The 21,155-nt window shown below is 48.0% G+C and overlaps 1 protein-coding gene across 1 annotated transcript in view; it reads left to right on the top strand.

The window, feature by feature from the left end:
• Positions 1-2,936, top strand: part of GSR (glutathione-disulfide reductase) — a 45,639-nt gene extending 42,703 nt beyond the window's left edge. Inside the window, exon 13 of the mRNA XM_008252335.4 lies at positions 1,961-2,936. Within this exon, the coding sequence (XP_008250557.3) occupies positions 1,961-2,110 (150 nt within the window). The 3' untranslated portion in view covers positions 2,111-2,936. The remainder of the gene's footprint in view (positions 1-1,960) is intronic.
• The last annotated feature ends 18,219 nt before the right edge of the window (positions 2,937-21,155 follow it).

Below are 21,155 nucleotides of genomic sequence, written 5' to 3'. Positions count from 1 at the left end.
TCTAGAATCAGTGCTTTATTCAATAAAATAGAGTGGTCCCCACAGGCTGAGGAGAGAGGGTTTATTTATACAGAGAACAACTGAAGAAAGCAGAGATAAAAGAAAAAGAAGTGTGGTTGCTTCTTGTAAGGTGGGAGACCGACCAATTGGAAAATAACTGATTAGTTAATATCAGGTGATTTTCGATTACTTCTATGTATAAGGATTAAACCAGAGGGGATTTGTTATTATGCCAATTGAACCTGGCCTGGAACCTTGAGAGGCAGAGAGATACAAGAGACAGTGAGAGCAGCTCCCATCTTCTGGTTCACTCCCTAAATGCTCAGGATAGCTGAGGCTGGGCCAAAGCCAAGAGCCAGGAATTCAATCCATATCTCCCACATAGGTGGCAAGAGCTCCGTGGCTTGAGCCATCATTCCTGCTTTCTGGGGCCTGCATTAGCAGGAAGCCAGTCAGGAGCCAGAGTTCAAGCCTCAAGTCAAATCAGACACCCCAGGATGGCATGTGGGTGTCTTAACCACAAGACCAAATGCCCACTCCTTGACCATTGCTAAATTAACTATTTTTAAACAAATAATTTTTCTGACTTTGTTTTATATATCTTACAAATCTTCATCTTATCTCCCCACGGGTGGCTGGCAAAAGGGGCTGACCAGCATCCACAGCTGTATTCTCTAACTTTGCTTCTCACTGGTATATCTACCCTAACTGTGTTTGTGGAAGGCACACATCAGCAGTTGTAAGGTTTGTTGCAAAGCCTTGCTGAAGAATGTGACTTGAAACAAACGCCTCTTGACCATCGTTCGTGTAGGCAGCCAGCATGCGTGCCTGCTGAGTGCTGGTCTTTGTGCTTGGCCATGGGAGTAGGGTAAGGAGGAGAGGCAGAACTGGTGCTCCGTGTAAAAGAGGGACCCCTGGGGCCGGTGCTGTGGCATAGCAGGTAAAGCTGCCGCCGGCATTGCCAGCATCCCATATGAGCACCAGTTCCCGTCCTGGCTGCTCCTCTTCTGATTCAGCTCTCTGCTGTGGCCTGGGAAAGCAGTGGAAGATGGCCCAAGTCCTTGGGCTCCTGCATCCACATGGAAGACCTGGAGGAGACCTGGCTTCAGGTTGGCACAGCTCCAGATGTTGCGGCCACTGGGGAATGAACCAGTAGATGGAAGACCTCTGTCTCTCTCTGCCTCTGCCTCTCTGTAACTCTGCCTTTCAAATGAATAAATAAAAAAAAATAAAAAAAAAAAAGAGGGGTCCCTCCCAGAGATGTAACAGTACAGTTCTAATGGAATGGTAGACCGATGAAGGAGAAATAAATACCAATACCGAGGCATCACGTGATGGAGGATTTAACTTGGTCGGGAAAGCACAGCTGTGTGAGCATATGAATAATGAACAGGCTTCAGAGGGAGAGGGGGAGAGTGGGTGGGAGGGCTTCTGAGCCAGGAGAGCCGGAGGGGGGCCATCCAGGCCAGATTCTGTGCTGGGCTGTGTAGCTATGTTAGGCCATATTTTGGATTCACAACATAAGGTCTTTTTAGGGGCTTTTTAAAAATATTTACTTATTTATTTGAAAGTCAGAGTTACACAGAGAGAGAAGGAGAGGCAGAGAGAGAGAGGTCTTCCATCTGCTGGTTCACTCCCCAGTTGGCCACAACGGCTGGAGCTACGCCGATCAGGAGCCAGGAGCCAGGAGCTTCCTCTGGGTCTCCCACATGGGTGCAGGGGCCCAAGGACATGGGCCATCTTCTGCTGCTTTCCCAGGCCACAGCAGAGAGCTGGATCAGAAATGGAGCAGCCAGGACTCTAACCAGCGCCCATATAGGATGCCGGCACTGCAGGCGGCGGCTTTACCTGCTACGACACAGCGCCGGTCCCTTTAGGGGCTTTTAAAATGTCACATATTGCTCATCACTGTCTATGTAATTAAACATTTCACATTTCAAATTGTTCTCTTTTTGCCCAGGTGGTTGGGATCCACATGCAGGGAATCGGGTGTGATGAAATGCTGCAGGGCTTTGCCGTTGCGGTCAAAATGGGAGCAACAAAGGCGGACTTTGACAACACGGTGGCCATTCACCCTACCTCTGCAGAAGAGCTGGTCACCCTGCGCTGAGCAGCCAGAGACGGGGGTGGCCAGTGGCCAGACCCGTGGGCCTTCCGCAAGGAACCAAATCATCACGTTTACTGACTCTTCCCGTTTGGTGTATGTCTTTGTTTTTAATCAGCATCCTCTGATAGTGGATTTTTTTTTTTTTTTTTTTTTTTTTTTTTTTTTTTGGTAAGCAGTAGAATCTATTTATGTAATCAGAAATGTATTGTGTTATCCAGGATTGGTTTTCATGTGATCATATCTCACAGTCATTAACAGTTTCACGTTTTTATTGATAGCCCTGTGCTGGATTGTTGTTTTGTTTTGTTTTGTTTCAGCCTCTTCCCAGGTTTAAAAACTATATGAAGTACAATCAATTGAATGTTCTTGAATGAATATAACTTGCTAATTTTCTAGGGGGAGATGATTCCACTTCCTGTGTAAGTAATGCAAGCGCACAGAATCTTTGTATAATTTTGAAGCCAGTACTGTGTTCTGCATATTGCAAGGCTGCTTCCGGGGTGTGACCTCTCTAAAAGCACATAACACGAGGGCTACCACCCTTATTTTATTCTTCCTTTTGTTTTACGTGATTAAAATGGTGTGTATTCTTTTTAGGAGATGAAGTGCATCAAACCTGGGAAAGATTTAAGGAGCTGGTTATACATATGGGGGGTGTTTTAGAAGTGGTTCTTGTTCTCAGAAGGTGGTGGATTCAAAAATCCTTTTCTCTGCTAAGAGTTCAGAATGAGTAATTGCAGTATTTTTATGTATCCTTGTTGTTCTATTCTTCTCTGAAAATGATTCCAAACATTTGCAAATAAAATCACAGCCTTTTCTTCCTATAAAATTTGTATGAACTTAATTGGTACCAGTATATTTTCTAAGAATATTTCACAAGGATCAGATGCCAACACATATGGGCAAAGAAAGAGGCTTCTCTTTTAAAAATAGAGACAGAACTGGAAAAGAAACATTTAGCAGATTTGTCACAGAGCTGAGAGAACAGACCAGAATTCTCTTAGCTTTTTAGCATTGTATTTCCAATAGCCTTTACCACTGAGGTAAGCTGGTTAGGGGATTTTTCCATGATTTTCATTAGTGATACAGTGTTACTGGATTCTTTCATTAAGCTTTAAAAAAAAAAAAGATTTATTTATTTATTTGAAAGTCAGAGTTACACAGAGAGAAGGAAATGCAGACAGAGAGAGGTCTTCCATCCGCTGGTTCACTCCCCAAATGGCCACAATGTCTGGAGCTGTGCCTATCTGAAGCCAGGAGCCAGGAGCTTCTTCCGGGTCTCCCACGCGGGTGCAGGGGCCCAAGGACATGGGCCGTCTTCTGTTGCTTTCTCAGGCCATAGCAGAGAGCTGGATCGAAAGTGGAGTAGCCGGGTCTCAAACTGGTGCCCATATGGGATGCCGACACTGCAGGCGGCGGCTTTACCTGCTACAGCCCAGTGCAGGCCCCTTTCATTAAGCTTTTACAGAATTTCCGACTGGTCGTGGGCAGTTGTTTCACTGGCTTCAAAGTAGGCGCAATGCCAATGAAAGAAAAATATCAAGTTAGTAACCAGGAAATGGGATCCCCAAACCTGGATATAGACTGAGCGAGCCATTCCCTTCTTTCCCCATGAGCCCAAAAGTCAGTGGAGCGAGGTTTCGGGGTCCACTGTCCTGCTCAGTGGAGAAGCCGGGATTCGAACCAGCGCCCATATGGGATGCCGGCGCCTCAGGCCAGGGCATCACAGCACCGGCCCCATATTTTTCCGTAATTTGAATGAAATTTTAATTCCAAGATACTAATAAAAATGTTTTTTAACCATGTGAGAAAAAAATTAAAAAGTTAACAGGGTCAGGTGGTTTAAGCCTAGCTAGTAAAATGCTAGTGAAGATGTCCACTTCTCATGTTGAGTGCCTAGGTTCAATAACCAACTCCAACTCCTAACTCCAAATTCCTGCGAGTGCAGACCCTGGGAGGCAGTGGTGATGGCTCAAGTGTGTGGGTTCGTGCCATCCACATGCAAGACCTGGGTTAAGTTCCCAACTCCCAGCTTCAGTCCTGCCTGGTCTTGGCTGTTGTGGACATTTGGGGAGTAAATCAGCCATTGGGAACAATCTCAATATCTCTTTCTCTCCCCCCCACAAATAAATAAATAAGATTTTTAAAGTATTATACTCACATCCATTAGGGTGACTGATATAGAGAAAGGAAAATATAAATGTTGGCAGATGTGGAGAAAGTTTGAAGCCCTTGAATACTGCCAATGAGAAAGTAAGACGGAGCAGTCGCTGTGGAAAGTAGCTTGATGAAACATAGATTTACCACACGATCCAGAATCCACTTCTCAGTACGGACCCCCAAAGAGCAGGAAGCAGGGATTCAAATGACCCTTGTACACCAGCGTTCGCACTATCATCATTTGCAACAGCCAAAAGGCAGACACAACCCAAATTTCATCCTCAGGTGAAGAGAGAAACAAAACATTGGAACATTGTTCAGCCCTAAAAGGAAATGAAATTCTGATACACTCTACAACATGGTGGAACCTTACAGATGCAGGAGATAGAAAGGACTAAAATGACAGGATGCCCTGTGTGTGAGCTGCCCACAGTAGGCAGATTCATGGAGACAGGAGCTAGAGCAGAGCTTCCCAGGGTCTAAGGGCGGGGGAAGGCAAATTTATTGTTTAATGGGCACGGCGTTTTATTCTGAGGTGTCCTTCCATCAACGAGTGGATAAACAAACTGTGGTATCTCCTAGGATGGGGTATTACTCAGAGCTATCAAGCCATGAAAAGCCATGGAAACATTCTTCATGTCTATTGCTAAGTCAGAGAAGCCCATCTCAAAAGCCTGGAAGCTGCTGCGATTCCAACCATGTTACTTTCTGCAAAATGCAAAACTGTGGTGACAGAGGAAAGATGAGGGATCAGGGCTGGAGGGAGGGTGACAAGTAGGTGGAGACAGGACTGTGAAGCTATTCTTCGTGATATAATAGCGGACACATTTGTCTAAATTCATAGAATAGTTGTGCTACCAAGAGTGAACATGGACTGGGAGAGATCATGTCAATGTAGGCTCGTCATTGTGACAAGTGCCACTCTGGTAGGGGATGTTGATCGTGGAGGAGGCTGTGCATGTTGGAGGAAGGGAGGATTATGGGACATCTTTGTGATTTCCACTCAATTTTCCTGTGAATTAAAACACTTTAAAGAAAGCTACCTATGGGGCCAGTGTTGTGGGTTGCAGTGCAATGCCGGCATCTCATGTGGATGCCAGTTCGAGTTCTGGCTGCTCTGCTTCCAATCCAGCTCCCTGCTAATGGCCTGGGAAAGTAGTGGAAGACAGCGCAAGTGTTTGGGTCTCTGCACCCATGTGGGAGACCCAGATGAAGCACCTGGCTCCTGGCTTCAGCCTGGCCCAGCCCTAGCTGTTGCAGCCATCTGGGGAGTGAACCAGCAGATGGAAGACCTCTCTGGGTTTTTCCCTCTCTCTCTGTAACTCTGACTCTCAAATAAATTAATAAATGAATAAGTCTTTTTTCAAGAGAAATGTTACCTATATTATGAATAAAGTAAGGAATGGGGGTAAAGTGTGTGCCGATGCGGGGAAGATATGCCAAGAGCAGAACAGATTTAGGGTAGGAGGACAATAGTTTTGGGCAAAAGTGCATTCAGTGCAGCTAGATTTCCCATGTGTCAGCCTTTGTGCTCTGTGGGATACCTCTTTCCTTGAGGAAAAATGAGTGTTTTCTGGGACACGGGAGGAACAGATTAAGGAGATATTTTGGAAGTAGAAATGACAGATTTGTTGACAAATGGGCTGGCGCCGCAACTCACTAGGCTAATCCTCCGCCTTGCGGCGCCGGCACACCGGGTTCTAGTCCCAGTCGGGGCACCGGATTCTGTCCCGGTTGCCCCTCTTCCAGACCAGCTCTCTGCTGTGGCCAGGGAGTGCAGTGGAGGATGGCCTAAGTGCTTGGGCCCTGCACCCCATGGGAGACCAGGAGAAGCACCTGGCTCCTGCCATCGGATCAGCGCGGTGTGCCAGCCCCAGTGCGCCGGCCGCGGCAGCCATTGGAGGGTGAACCAACGGCAAAGGAAGACCTTTCTCTCATTTCTCTCTCTCACTGTCCACTCTGCCTGTCAAAAAAAAAAAAAAAAAAAAAAAAAAAAAATTTGTTGACAAACGACTATGGTGATTGAGAAGCTGAACCAAAAGAGAGGGAAAGAGAGATCCCATCCACTGGTTCACTCCCCAATACCCTGCAACAGCCAGAGCTGGGCCAGGCCAAAGCCAGGAGCTGGCAGCTCAATCCAGGTGCCCATGTGCGATGTAATGACTCAAATACTTGGCACCTCCCAAGGTGCACATTAGCAGGAAGACGGAATTGGGGGCAGAACCAGGACTCAAGCCAGGCTCTCTAACATGGAACATGGGCATCCCCGGCAGTAACTTAAACCGCTGTACCTACCAGCCACTTCCCAGCACACCACTGGGGAGCCCCATATTTTTGACCTGGAAACCAGCTGGATGGTGCCACTTCTCACTTAATCAAGGGAACATACAAGGAAGATGTGTGCTAAGTTATGGATATGTTGAATTTGAAGGGTTGTGGCATATCCAAAAGAGGGTTGGAATTCAGCAACTATATTAGCTGAACACAGAGGTTAGAACTGTTGTGCAGGAAACAGGAAATAGTTGGAGGCAAATTCATCTGATGACATATCCTTCTAGTGAGATTTTTAATGACTGCTTTCTAAATGAAATCTATTGCCTTATTCGAAGCAAATTTAATAACAGTTGTAAAAATATGTTCATCTTTATTAAGTCTATATAAACCTCAACTTCATGTTTTTACATTTCATCACTTTATGCAATATTGAATTAACTCTCATAACTACAGTAACAAGTAGTACAACTCCCGCGAACCGGTTGGGTAACATAGCTGAGTCTTAGTAAGGACACAATTCAATTTCTGGGTCAAAAGTTCAAGAGTTTTCTAGTAAATGGCTCCATAGTCACCAGAGTTCGCTGTGCAATGAGCATGAGTCACGGGGAGATGGTCAGTTAGGAGAGCTTCTTCTCCAACAGGAGCAGTAGTTAGAGATATCTGGCACCGTGCTTCCGTGGCTTGAGTCTTTTATTTTCCAAGATACTGCACAATGCTAAACCAAAGGTGAAGCAAAGCATGAAAATATTTTGTTTTGAACAACACCACATCTTATATTGTAAAATGAAAATGTCTCATTGGAATTTTATAATTTATTGCCTGATCTCTTAGATCATTGCTTTGAAAACCTACTTGAGCTGGCACTGTGGCAGTTCGAGTCCTGGCTGCTCCACTTCCAATCCAGCTCTCTGCTGTGGCCTGGGAAAGCAGTAGAAGATGGCTCAAGTCCTTGGGCCCCTGCACCTGCATGGGAGACCCGGAAGAAGCTCTCAGCTCCTGGCTTCGGATCAGCTCAGCTCTGGTCATTGCAGTCATTTGGGAAGTGAACCAGTGGATGGAAGTCCTCTCTCTCTCTCTCTCTCTCTCTCTCTCTCTCTCTCTCTCTGCCTCTCTGTAACTCTGCCTTTCAAATAAATAAAATTGATTTTTTTAAAAAAAGAAAATCTACTATTGGGTTACCATATTAATATCAACCATATTAAAACTTTTAAAAGTATTTATTTATTTGAGGCCGGCGCCGTGGCTCAATAGGCTAATCCTCCACCTTGCGGCGCCGGCACACTGGGTTCTAGTCCCGGTCGGGGCGCCGGATTCTGTCCCGGTTGCCCCTCTTCCAGGCCAGCTCTCTGCTATGGCCAGGGAGTGCAGTGGAGGATGGCCCAGGTGCTTGGGCCCTGCACCCCATGGGAGACCAGGAAAAGCACCTGGCTCCTGGCTCCTGCCATCGGATCAGCGCGGTGCGCCGGCTGCAGCGGCGGCCATTGGAGGGTGAACCAACGGCAAAGGAAGACCTTTCTCTCTCTCTCTCTCTCTCTCACTGTCCACTCTGCCTGTCAAAAAAAAAAAAAAAAAAAAAAAGTATTTATTTATTTGAAAAGCAGAGTGGGGCTGGCACTGTGGTGTAGCAGGTAAAGCTACCACGTGCAGTGCCGGCATCCCATATGGGCACCAGTTCAAGTCCCAGCTGCTCCACTTCCGATCCAGCTCTCTGCTATGGCCTGGGAAAGCAGTGGAAGATGGCCCAAGTGCTTGGGCCCCTGCACCCACGTGGGAGACCCAGAAGAAGCTCCTGGCTCCTGGCTTTGGATCAGCACAGCTCCAACCATGAGGCCATCAGGGGAATGAACCAGCAGATGGAAGACCTCTGTCTCTTTCTCTGCCTCTGCCTCTCTGTAACTCTGCCTTTCAAATAAATAAATAAATATTTAAGAAAGAAAAAGGAAAACAGTGGGGAAACTGTCTAAAAGAAAAGAAAAGAAGAGCAATTGTGAAGGAGGGAGAGGGAGAGGCAGATACAGAGAGAGAGACAAAGAGAAATCTGTCTGCTGGTTCACTCCCCAAATGACCGCAACAGCTGGGTCTGGGCCAGGCCAAAGTCAAGAGCCAAGAAATCCATCTGGGTGTCCCACATGAGTGGCAAGGTTCAGACCCAGACTTGAGCCATCTGGTGCTGCTTTTCCAGGTGTGTTGGGAGGATTAGCAGGAAGTTGGATCAGAAGTAGAGCAGCTGGGACTTGAACTAGCACTCAGATATGGGAGGCTGGTGTCACAGGTTGTGGCTTAACCCCCGGTGCCACAATACCGGCCCCCTGAATGAGGATTCGCTAATGTGCATTTCCTTCATAAGGCACACTGCGCCTTCTTGCGCTTAGGAACACTAGACAACATTCAGCTCTCCATTTGGGGGCCATGTTACATGGCGAAATAACCAAGAAAAGGCACAGAAATTGGAAAAAATGCACTAGGTAGGCCATGAAAGGGATGCTGACAGAATGAGACTGAAACGAGAAAGCAGAAGGACACACAGAGGGCCTCAAGCTTTTTACCCCGCTGCCCTTGCCTGCAAACAACTGAGCAGGTGCTGCAGGTCCTGATCTGGAGGTTACAAGTCAACTTTAGCAGGTAGGTGACTTGGCAAACATGCACTCTGCAAACAAGGACAACAGATTGTACAAGTATTTGATACACTGAAAGAGGGCTTCCGGGGCCAGAGTTGGGGCACAGTGGGTTAAGGTGCTGCCTGTGACACGAGCATCCCATATGGGCGCTGGGTCAAGTCCTGGTTGCTCCACTTCTGATCCAGCTCCCTGCTAATGTACCTGGAGAAGTAGTGGAAGATGACCCAAGTCCTTGGGTCCCTGCTACCCACGTGGGAGACCTGGAAGAAGCTCCTGGTTCCTGGCTTCAGATCGGCCCAGCTCCGGCCATTGGAGCCACCTGGGGAGTGAACCAGCAGTTGGAAGACCTCTTTCTCTCTCTCTCTCTGCCTCTGCCTCTCTGTAACTATGCTTTCAAATAAATATATCTTTTTTAAAAAATTGGATTATAAAAATATTAAAGTTTTTCTATAGGAGTAACAATAAAATTAAAGACAAACATTTTGTAATATGTGTGCATCTGACAGACAAAACTAACTTCTCTGTATAAAGTCTTTACAAATCATTAACTAAAATGCTGTCTTCCCCATAGGAAGGGAAATAAACAAGGTAGCAACCAGTGATTCACAGAAAAAATAGCTCAAACTCACTGATAATGAAAAAGGCAAATTAAAACCACAAGGTTCTATTTTTATGTATCAAGTTTGCTAAGATTATATTTGATGAAATAATAAAGACAATTATTTTATTAGTAGTAAAAATTTAAGCAACAGTAAAGAGCAGGTAGAGAATGGTGAATTGAGAAGTTAAGAAAACACCACCTGGGAAGTAGCTGTAAGGTCAGCATTATGATGTCATAGAAGTCTGTTTTAAAAGTGCATTATTTTAGCCGGCGCCGCGGCTCACTAGGCTAATCCTCCGCCTTGCGGCGCCGTCACCCCGGGTTCTAGTCCCGGTCGGGGCACCGGATTCTGTCCGGGTTGCCCCTCTTCCAGGCCAGCTCTCTGCTGTGGCCAGGGAGTGCAGTGGAGGATGGCCCAAGTGCTTGGGCCCTGCACCCCATGGGAGACCAGGAGAAGCACCTGGCTCCTGCCATCGGATCGGCGCGGTACGCTGGTTGCAGCACGCCGGCCGCAGTGGCCATTGGAGGGTGAACCAACGGCAAAGGAACACCTTTCTCTCTGTCTCTCTCTCTCTCACTGTCCACTCCTGCCTGTCAAAAAAAAAAAAAAAAAGTGCATTATTTCAGGAGAAGGTTGGTGTTACCACTTTCAGACATAAAGAGGGAAAGTCAGTTATGAGCCAGAAATGTATTAATGGGAATAAGGGACTGCTGGGGAGATTGTTGATGACTTTGAAGATCGCTGTTTAGGTAAAGTAATACGGTAGAAATGAAGGTAATCATTGAGGGAGTGCAGATGAACTAGATAAGAGCACATGTGAGCCTAGTCAGTTCTATTTATTTTTAAATGATCAACTTTGAGGCTGTTTACTGCTATTGGGAAGAAGACAGAGAAGCACAGAAGTGATGAAATTCAGAATATACTAAGGAGACGATTGAGACAATGGCCAGTGTAGGAGAAAGAGCCCTGAAGTGGAAGTGGTGAGACCCAGGTTTCATTCATGCCAACTCTTTTTTTTTTTTTTTTTTTATAGGCAGAGTGGACAGTGAGAGAGAGAGACAAAGACAAAGGTCTTCCTTTGCTGTTGGTTCACCCTCCAATGGCACTGCGGCTGGCGCACTGTGGCCGGTGCACCGCGCTGATCCGATGGCAGGAGCCAGGTACTTCTCCTGGTCTCCCATGGGGTGCAGGGCCCAAGGACTTGGGCCATCCTCCACTGCACTCCCTGGCCACAGCAGAGAGCTGGCCTGGAAGAGAGGCAACCAGGACACAATCTGGTGCCCCGACCGGGACTAGAACCCGGTGTGCCGGCGCCGCAAGGCGGAAGATTAGCCTAGTGAGCCGCAGCGCCGGCCCATGCCAGCTCTTTAAGTTGCTTCACCATGACAGGGTTGGCAGTTCCTTGGAGGAGAAGCCGCTCTCCAGGAAAGTGGCCCAAAAGATACCGTGACCCGAAGAGAGAAAAGGGGAGGGGCTGAGCAGCGATGCCAACCGCCATCCTCCAGGCAGACCTGGGGTTGCTGGCAGTTCCCCACCTGGAAGAGCCGAGGTGTTTTCCCCACTCTCTCCTCCTGGGAGAAACCCTGCTCCCTGCTCTCGGGTCCTCCCATACAAGCCTGCACTGCCGACGCAAGAAGCCAGATAGCCCAGTGTTTGTCCCGGCAAAGACGAATGCTCTGAGAAATGCGTTCTTTGTTCTACCAATCAGATCTCACTGTCCTGGATGTAGATTAGAGTGCATGTGTGGAGGGGCAATGTCGCTAGGTCTCTCAGCAGGCAAACCTTCTTCTTGCAGGGGGCTTTTTCCATCAACCTGGTACCATGAGTTTAAAATGACTGCTGTGTCCCCCTTGCCTGGAAGGAAGATGAGGCAAATGTGACACAGCCTTGCTCAAAGCCCTGCTATTTTTCAGTGTCCCTGATGCCTGAGGAGTAGAAAATCTCATTGGAGATAGAGTTACATTTTACTTATTTATGTATAAGATAGAAAGAAAAAGACAGAAAAAGGCAGGGAGCTGTCATCTGCTGGCTCACTCCCCAGCGCCCAGGGCTGGAACAGGCTGAGTCGGGGAGCTAGGAACTCAAGTGGGTGGCGGGGACCCACACCTTTGAGCCAGCACCTGCTGTCTCCCAGGGTTGCACATTAGCAGGAAGCTGGATTGGAAAGCAGAACCAGAACTCCAACCCAGGCACTTGCGATGGGACAGAGGCATCTGAGCTACTAGGCTAAAGGCCCACCCGCTCCTTTATTTTCTAAACAGAAAGGTTTTTATTATTATTATTATTATTATTGCTTCCAAAGAGATCCTGGAGATGAAGAACGTTTGCTACAGCTGCTGTTACAAGGCAAAAGACCAAGCAGGGAAGGGCAGAAATCTTACCAGCAGTCTAATCTGGCTGTGCAGCTGAGACCAAACCCTGGGGATGAGGGACCGTGATGTCACCGCCATTGAGCAGAGAAGGGAACCCCGAGCTGCGACTTCCGGCTGAGCCTGCAAGTGGAAAGCAGGGCTGGCTTAGCGAGCAGCCGTGTGCAGGGGGAGCTGCGTTGTCAGCGACGGTGAAGCCGAGCTACTGCTGAGCACCACTGCTTGGTCAGGCCAGGTCAGCCAGGATCAGAAGGAAACGCTGGGAACAGGTGAAGCTGTAGGTAAGTAGGATGTAAGAGGAGTCATTTTTTAAAAAAGATTTTATTTATTTATTTGACAGGTAGTTACAGACAGTGAGAGAGAGAGAGAGAGAGAAAGGTCTTCCTTCCATTGGTTCACTCCCCAAATGGCCACAATGTCCGGAGCTGCGTGGATCCCAAGCCAGGAGCCAGGTGCTTCCTCCTGGTCTCCCACGCGGGTGCAGGACTCAAGGACTTGGGCCATCCTCCACTGCCCTCCCGGGCCACAGCAGAGAGCTGGACTGGAAGAGCAGCAGCCGGGACTAGAACCCAGCGCCCATATGAGATGCCGGCACCGCAGGCGGAGGATTAACCTGCTGTGCATGGCACAGGCCCCAAGAAGTGTCATTTGTGAGTGTGTCAGACTGCATCCAAGGGAAGCCCAATGATGATGGCTATGCTTTTTACCTCGGGAGCAGTATGGAGGAAGCAGCTCCATCTCCTTTCACCTGTCCAGTTTACTGTCCTCCGAAGGCAGCAGCTCACACTTGTGCTTGTCACCTCGTAGCTGCAAAACAGCTGCTTCATCTCCAGCTTCGCATCTGTGCTCCAAACAGGATGCAGAAGGAAGGAATGGCCCCTGCATCAGGAAACCAAAGCTTTCTGAGAAATCCCCAGTGGATTTCTGCTTCTGCAGAATCCGGGCTCCTTGGCCAGAAAGTAGGGGAACGCTTAGGAGGGAACCCAGCAGAGTCTGACAAATGTTTTAAAATATAGGCTTTCATTATTACTTGGCATGGCAAGGCCAACAGACAACTCCCACGGAAGATACATTTGTTACACTCTGAGATCCTGAGTGTGGCAGGCATGCTGGGCCATGATGGGGGGAGGGCTCGTCGGGAAGTTCTGAGGTCACTTAGGAGGCAAACAAAGCAGGAGGAAAATGTGGGCAAGGGACTTTATGGGGGTGTCCACGGGCAAATAAGATTAGGGCCTGGAGTATCTGAATAATTTCTGGGGCATAGGCTCTGTGCCTCTTGCCCTGATACCTGGCTGCCCTGGAGGGGCCAAGGTGGGCGGAGAGTGTGACAGCTCAGCACAGGAAGTGGTTGGGGATGGGGGTCCCCCTTGGTTGATTGGCATGTGAGAGGTGAGCTCACCCAGTCGCTAGCATTGGCTAGCCCTGGCAGGGGCTATGTCTGTAGGGTCGGCAAGGCCTCGGGATGTCTAAGTGTCAGAATGCAGGACATAGAAGATGTGGTTAGTGGTGGGTGTTGTTCTCTAGAGCAGGAACAAAAGCCACCACATGCAAGTACAAGTAAAGATGTTTCACATGAGACCAGCATTGTGATTCTGAAGTGTGCCTTGATAATAAGATGGGAGGCTCCTTGTTTGAGTGACATTTAAGAGAGGAGATTAATTTATTTGAAAGGCAGAGGGGAGAGAAGGAGAGAGAGAGATTAGTCTTCCATATGCTGGTTCAGTCCCCAAATGCCCAGAGCTAGGCCAGGCTGAGCCAGGAGCCAGGAATGCCATCTTGCGTCTCTCACGTGGGTGGCAAGGACTCAAGGACCTGAGACACCATCGGCAGCCTCCCAGGCGTGGAGCAGGAATTCGGACTGGAAACAGAGTAGCTAGGACTCAAACCAGCATTTCTGACATGGAATGCAGTTATCCCAAAAAGTGGCTTAACCTGCTGTGCCACGTGCCCACCCCTGAGTGTACATTTTATTCACAGAAAATCGAAGCAAATCCTAATTGTTGTGTGCCACACTTCTTTAATAAATACATCAAGCTTTAAAGAATATTAATTTAAAAATACTAAATTAGAAGATACGGCAATTGCTTGTCCTTGTGCTTGGTTTTGGTCTTTGATTTGTGGTTAGCAGATTCTTTTAGTAACCTAGCGCCATCTTGTGGACAGCATTGGAAACAAGATGCATGACTGTCCTTTACAGTCATCCTTAAGAAAGTCTACTGCACATGACCAAAGCCATATCAGCTGGTCAGAATGGAATCGAGGGGCTGTGTTTGACATAGCATATAAGATGCCCACGTCTGATGTCAGAGTGCCTCGTTTCAGTTCCCAAGTACTGCTCCTATTTCCAGCTTCCTAGCAGTGAGCACCCTGGGAGGCAGCACCTTATAGCCTAAGCTGCTGGGTCCCTGCCACCCATGGGGAAGCTCCGGAATGAACTGCAGGCTCCTAGCTTTGGCCTGGCCCAGCCCTGGCTATTGAAGGCATTTGGAAAGTGAACCAGATCTCTCTCTCTCTCTCTGTCTCTCTGTCTCTATCTGTCTCTGCCTCTCTGTCTTTCCAATAAAGCAAAAATAACAATTGAGGAAAGGAATATAGAATTTAATAAATGGGGGCCTGCGCTGTGGCTCACTTGACTAATCCTCTGCCCGTGGCGCCGGCATCTCATATGGGCGCCAGGTTCTAGTCCCAGTTGCTCCTCTTCCAGTCCAGCTCTCTGCTGTGGCCCAGGAGGGCAGTGGAGGATGGCCCAAGTGCTTGGGCCCCTGCACCCACGTGGGAGACCAGGAAGAAGCACCTGCTCCTGGCTTAGGATTGGCACAGCGCTGGCTGTAGCGGCCATTTAGGGAGTGAACCAATGGAAGGAAGGCCTTTCTCTGTCTCTCTCTCTCTCACTGTCTACAACTCTACCTGTCAAATAAATTTTAAAAAAGAATATAATAAATGAAACATTGAGGGATAAATGGCCAACTCTTTGATGAGGAAAGACCCTATTTCATACTTTATGCCAGAATCAATTCCAGGTGAATTCATATTTGAAACAAGAAATATGGAGCTAATTCAAGAAAAATCTTTCTAAACAGGCCATGACAGAAGACATAAATAAAGGGTTATGGGTTTGACAGCATGGAAACTTGTGAATTTTTATTTGCTTGGAACGCAGAGACATAGAAACACAGAGAGATCTTCCATCTGCTGTCATTCCCTAGGTGCTGGCAACAGGGCTGGTGCAGGCCAAGGCCAGGAGTCTGGAATCAATCTGGGTCTCCCACATGGGTAGCAGGAACCCAAGAACTTGAGTTATCACCTGCCGCCTCCTGGGGTGTGCGTTAGCAGGAAGCTGGAATTGGAAGCGGAGCCAGGATGGAACCAGGCACTTTGATGGGGCATCCCAAGCAGCAACTTTGCAGCTGTGCCAAATGGCTACCCTGAGGGCACCTGTATAAACCAGATGGGTAAGCAAGCTACGAGGGTTTGTTCTTTGGGTCAACTTAGCTAACACAGGGTACCCAGGTGTTTAAGCAAGCATCAGCTTAGATGTTGCTGCGAAGGTATTTTTCAGATGTGGCTAACATTTAAATAGTAGATTTGAGTGAAGCAGATTACCCTCCATCATGTGTGTAGGCTTCATGCAATCAGTTGAAGCCCTTAAGAGGCAGGAATTGTCTGTCTTCATACTCAAGATTGCTGCTTTTGGAATTTCCAGCCTCTGGCCTGCCCTGCTAATTTCAGACATGCCAGCTTCCACAATTGCATTAGCCTTTCCTTAAAACACCTCTCTGTCATACATAGTCGCTTGTTCTCTTTCTCTAAAACAGTGCTTGGGCCATCTTCTGCTGCTTTCCCTGGCCATAGCAGAGAGCTGGACTGCAAGTGGAGCCGCCGGGACCCACAGCAGCACCCTTATGGTGTGTTGGCATCACAGGCGGCAGCTTTACTTGTTGGTCCACAGTGCAGTCTCCCTCCCCCCAGAATTTTTTTAAAGTTTGTGTAGGGGCTTGCATTGTGGCATAGCCAGTTAAGCCACTACCTGTGACACTAGCATCCCATATAGGTGCTGATTCAAGTCCCTGCTGCTCCACTTCCAATCCAGCTCCCTGCTCACACTTGGGACCCTGTACCCACGTGGAAGACCCAGATGAAGCTTCTGGCTCCTGGCTTCAGCCTGACTCAGCCCTGTCTCAAGCCTGGCTGTTGCTGCCACATTGGGTAGTGAACCAGCAGATGGAAGATCTTTCTCTGTCTTTCCCTAACTCTGACTTTCAAATAAATAAATAAATCTTTTTTAAAAGTTTGCATAAAAATGGAATTAAAAGAAATTTATTTTGGTGGCCCAGCGCTGTTACATAGTGGGCTAAGCCTCCGTCTGCAGCACCACTGGCATCCCATATGGGCACCACTTCAAGTCCCGACTGCTGCTCTTCCAGTCCAGTTCTCTGTTATGGCCTGGGAAAGCAGTAGAAGATGGCCCAAGTCCTAAGGCCCCTGCACCCACATGGGAAACCAGGAGAAACTCCTGTCTCCGGGCTTTGGATTGGTTTAGCTCTGGCCATTACAGCCATTTGGGGAGTGAAACCAGCAGATGGAATTAGCTTCTCTCTGTCTCTCCCTCGCTCTGTCTGTAACTTTACCTCTCAAATAAATACATGAAAAATCTAAAAAAAAAAATTACTAAATAAATAAAGTGACTTCTTAGTTGAAGGGTGAATCAGAGCGTGGGCTGGGGCGGGGGGGACCCAGTGGGATGATGAGCACGATGGTCAGAGCCCTGCATGCTAGGGGTTGGACATGACCTTGGAAAGTAGGCCAGGTCAGGACTTGGGACCCTGGAGCAGATAGAACTCTATAATAGAGGTAGAGGTCTGAGCCAAGCATGATTCTTATTAGAGGAATGTTATCTGGAGAGAGCGATGCTTCAACACCCACTTTTGTGGATGGGGTTAAAGGAGACCAGCCTGAATCCCAGCTGGAGAGGAAGGAACTGGACGAAAGCCCATAGTGTGGGGTTTGTGAGTGGCTTCAGCCCAAAGGGAAGGAGGAGGCTCCTTCCCTAAGGCAGAAGTGGGAGGGGTTAGCCAAGAGTCAGAGGTCAAGTTGAAGTGTGAGACCTAGGGCTGGGCCAGGAGCCAGGAACTCCATCCAAGTGGCTGGGCCCAAGCTCTCGAGCCGTCTTAGGCTGCCTTCATGTGCATTGGCAGGGAGCTGGAGCAGAAGAGGAACAGCCGGGATTTGAACTGGTGTTGACCCCACAAGTTAGTTCTTAAATGAAAGCTACTTGGTGGGTGTTTGGCTCAGTGGCTCAGGCTGACACTTGGAGTGCCCACATCCCGTATTGGAGGGTTTGAGTCTGCCTGGCTCCTCTGTTTCTGATCCAGGTTCCCTGGCACACATTCTGGGAGGAGGTGATGGATCAAGTACTTGGGTCCATGCCACCTATGTGGGAGACCTGGCTGTGGTCTGGAGCCACATTTCAGGAGTGAGCCAGTGGATAGCCAGTGGATCTCTCTCCATTGCTCTCTGACTTCCAAATAAAGTGAAAATAAATAAAAGTTTTTTAAAGTTAATAAAACTTGGGGCCGGCGCCATGGCTCAATAGGCTAATCCTCTGCCTTGCGGTGCCAGCACACCGGGTTCTAGTCCCTGTCAGGGCACCGGATTCTTTCCGGGTTGCCCCTCTTCCAGGCCAGCTCTCTGCTGTGGCCCGGGAAGGCAGTGGAGGATGGCCCAAGTGCTTGGGCCCTGCACCCCATGGGAGACCAGGAGAAGCACCTGGCTCCTGCCATCAGATCAGCGTGGTGCGCCAGCTGCGGCGGCCATTGGAGGGTGAACCAACGGCAAAGGAAGACTTTTCTCTCTGTCTCTCTCTCTCACTGTCCACTCTGCCTGTCAAAAAAAAGTTAATAAAACTACTCCTTGAATGTCACATGTCATTCTGTTCACTTTTTTCTTTTTTTTAATACTTTTAAAAATTATTTATTTTTCCCCTCAAAGAAACCTTTTATTTAAGGAATACATACGTCATGCATTTCATAAGTACAACTTTAGGAATATAATGATTCTTCCCACAATGATTCCGTTCACTTTTCATCAGTCAAAGCAAGTCATATGCCACTCCTGTGTTCAACAGGGTGTTCTTGAAGAAGTGAATAATTATGGCAATTATACAATCTACCACAGGGGCTGTTGGATTCGGCAGTTGGGAAATCAATGGTGCCATTTGAGAGAGTTTGACAGGATAGTTGGGTTCCAATGATTCTTGCAGGATTTATAATTTGCTGACCATAGTCCATAGTCCCTGCGCGGTGCTTGCTGCGTGCTCTGCATTCATTTTCTCACTGAATCCTTTCCATGGCTCATAAGGAAACTCAGGTTTAGAAAGATATTTTTAAAAACTATTATTTACTTACTTGAGAGAGACAGAGAAAGGCAGAGAGAGAGAGAGAAGAGAGAGGGAGATTTTCTATCTACTGGATACTCCCCAAATGCCTGCAATGGCTGGGACTGAGCTAGGGTTAAGCCAGGAGCTGGGAACTCCATGTGGGTCTCCCACATGGGAGGCAGGGACCCAAGCACTTAAGCCATCAGGCGTTGCTTCCCAGGGTAAGCACTAGCAGGAAGTTGGAATCAGGAGCTGGCTCAGGACTGGAGCCCAGGCCCTTGGATGTGGGAGGTGAGTGTCCCAACCACCATCTTAACTGCCAAACACCTGCCCCAGGTTTAAGAAGATTAAACACTATATGACTAGTTATTGCTGTGGATTCGTTCTGAGAGGAGGAGCGCAGTGGGGGCAAGAAGCACGGAGTCACCACACAGACCCCGGGAGTCAGGTGAAAGCAGACCAGAGGCGAGCAGCCTGCAGATGTTTATTTCAGTTGGTACAGCAGCTTAAATAGCCAAAGCAGCCAATCCAGTCAAGGGGCGGTTTATGCCCTAACCAATCACAACCTGTTGCCAGGCAGACTCCGTTGCCATGTGATTTCCTAAGCCATCCAATCACAGCCTGTTGCCAGGCAGGCTCCGTTGCCAGGTGGGTTTGGAAGCCATTCCTGAGTAACTGATGCTGGCTTGCCAGTGGCCATCTTAGCATGGCCTTCTCATTCCACCACAACTAGTAAGTGGCAGAACAGAGGTTCAGGTCAGTATTCTCTTTCTCCAAGGGCAGCATTTTAACCTCTGAATAGTGAAAATCACTACGTGGAGGCAAAAACAGAGACTGACTCTTCAGAGAAAATTTGATGAGGGATGGATGGCTCAGAAGGAAGTAGGGTGCTGGGAATGTATTTTCCAGATTGAGCAGGATGAATCAGAAGGCAGGGGGAAAGTTGTCAAAGGAGGATAGACTGTTCTTTCAAAAAGAATCCAGGCAGGTGAAGAGTGAAATACTGAAGCTCTTGATTTGCATGGGTGTGGGCAATGTGCTCTGTTGGTTATTCTGAGAATTTAGGCTCCTTATTACTAGAGATGATTAACAGGTGAGGAGAGTTGAAGGGCAGTTATTAGCTGATGACAGAACAAGGTGAATTTATTTGCTGTGTCCACTTTTTTTCTTACAAATAATGGATATAAGGTAAAAAACTAAAATGAGGCCAGTGTTGTGGCACAGTGGGCTAAGCCACCAGTTGCAATGCCAGCATATCATATTGTGGTGCTGGTTAGAGTTCTGGCTACTCGGTTTCAGATCCAGATTCCTGCTAATGTGCCTGGGAAGGCAGCAGATGATGGCTGGAGAACTTGGATCCCTGCCACCCATGTGGGAGACTCGATGGAATTCTAGGTTTCTGGCTTCTACCTGGCTCAGCCCCTTCTGGCTATGTGGGGAGTGAATCAGCAGATGGAAGATCTCTTTCTCTCCCTCTCTCTCTCTCACTCTGCCTTTCAAATAAATAAAACAAAAAAATATTTTTTTTTGGACAGGCAGAGTGGACAGTGAGAGAGAGAGACAGAGAGAAAGGTCTTCCTTTACTGTTGGTTCACCCTCCAATGGCCACTACGGCCGGCACTGCGCTGATCCGAAGCCAGGAGCCAGGTGCTTCCTCCTGGTCTCCCATGCAGGTGCAGGGCCCAAGCACTTGGGCCATCCTCCACTGCACTCCTGGGCCACAGCAGAGAGCTGGCCTGGAAGAGGAGCAACCGGGACAGAATCTAGTGCCCTGACCAGGACTAGAACCTGGGGTGTCGGTGCCACAGGCGGAGGATTAGCCTATTGAGCTGCGGTGCCGGCCTAAAACAAATCTTAAAACAAATAAATCTTAATGGAAAAACAATCTTAATAAAAATAATAAACAAAATTAAAAAATAAAGAGCAATTAATTAAAAAAGCAAAATGTTGCTTAATGGGTACAGAATTTCTGGGGGCAATGAGAAAAATTTTGGATACATAGTGGTGATAGTTGCAGTATGTAATTAACACTACTGAGTTGCATGTTTGGTTAAAATGACAAATGTTTTTATATATACATGAAGGTACTTTAAAAAGTTCATGAAAAAATGCAATTAAAGACATATGCTGTGGCCAGCATGAAGTGTAGTGGGTTAAGCTGATGCTTGTAGCACTGGCATCCCATAAGGGCACCTGTTGGGGTCCCGGCTGCTCCTCTTCCAATCCAGCTTCCTGCTAATATGCCTGGGAAAGCAGTGGAGGATGGCCTGGGTGCTTGGGCCCCTGCACCCACATGTGGGACCAGGAGGAAACTCTTGGCTTACGTTTGGCACAGACGTGACTGTTGCAGGCATTTAGGAAGTGAACCAGCAGATGGAAGACCTCTCTTTCTGTCTCTCCCTCTCTTTGTAACTCTGCCTTTCAAATAAATAAAATAATTTTTTTTGACAGGCAGAGTGGATAGTGAGAGAGAGAGAGAGACAGAGAGAAAGGTCTTCCTTACCATTGGTTCACCCCAGTGGCCGGCACACCGCGCTGATCCAAAGCCAGGAGCCAGGTGCTTCTCCTGGTCTCCCATGGGGTGCAGGGCCCAAGGACTTGGGCCATCCTCCACTGCACTCCTGGGCCACAGCAGAGAGCTGGCCTGGA

Source organism: Oryctolagus cuniculus, chromosome 2 (assembly GCF_964237555.1).
Source record: "Oryctolagus cuniculus chromosome 2, mOryCun1.1, whole genome shotgun sequence".
NCBI lineage: Eukaryota > Metazoa > Chordata > Mammalia > Lagomorpha > Leporidae > Oryctolagus > Oryctolagus cuniculus.
Note: the sequence above shows the minus strand (reverse complement) of the source record. Positions and strands in the feature narration are given on the sequence as shown.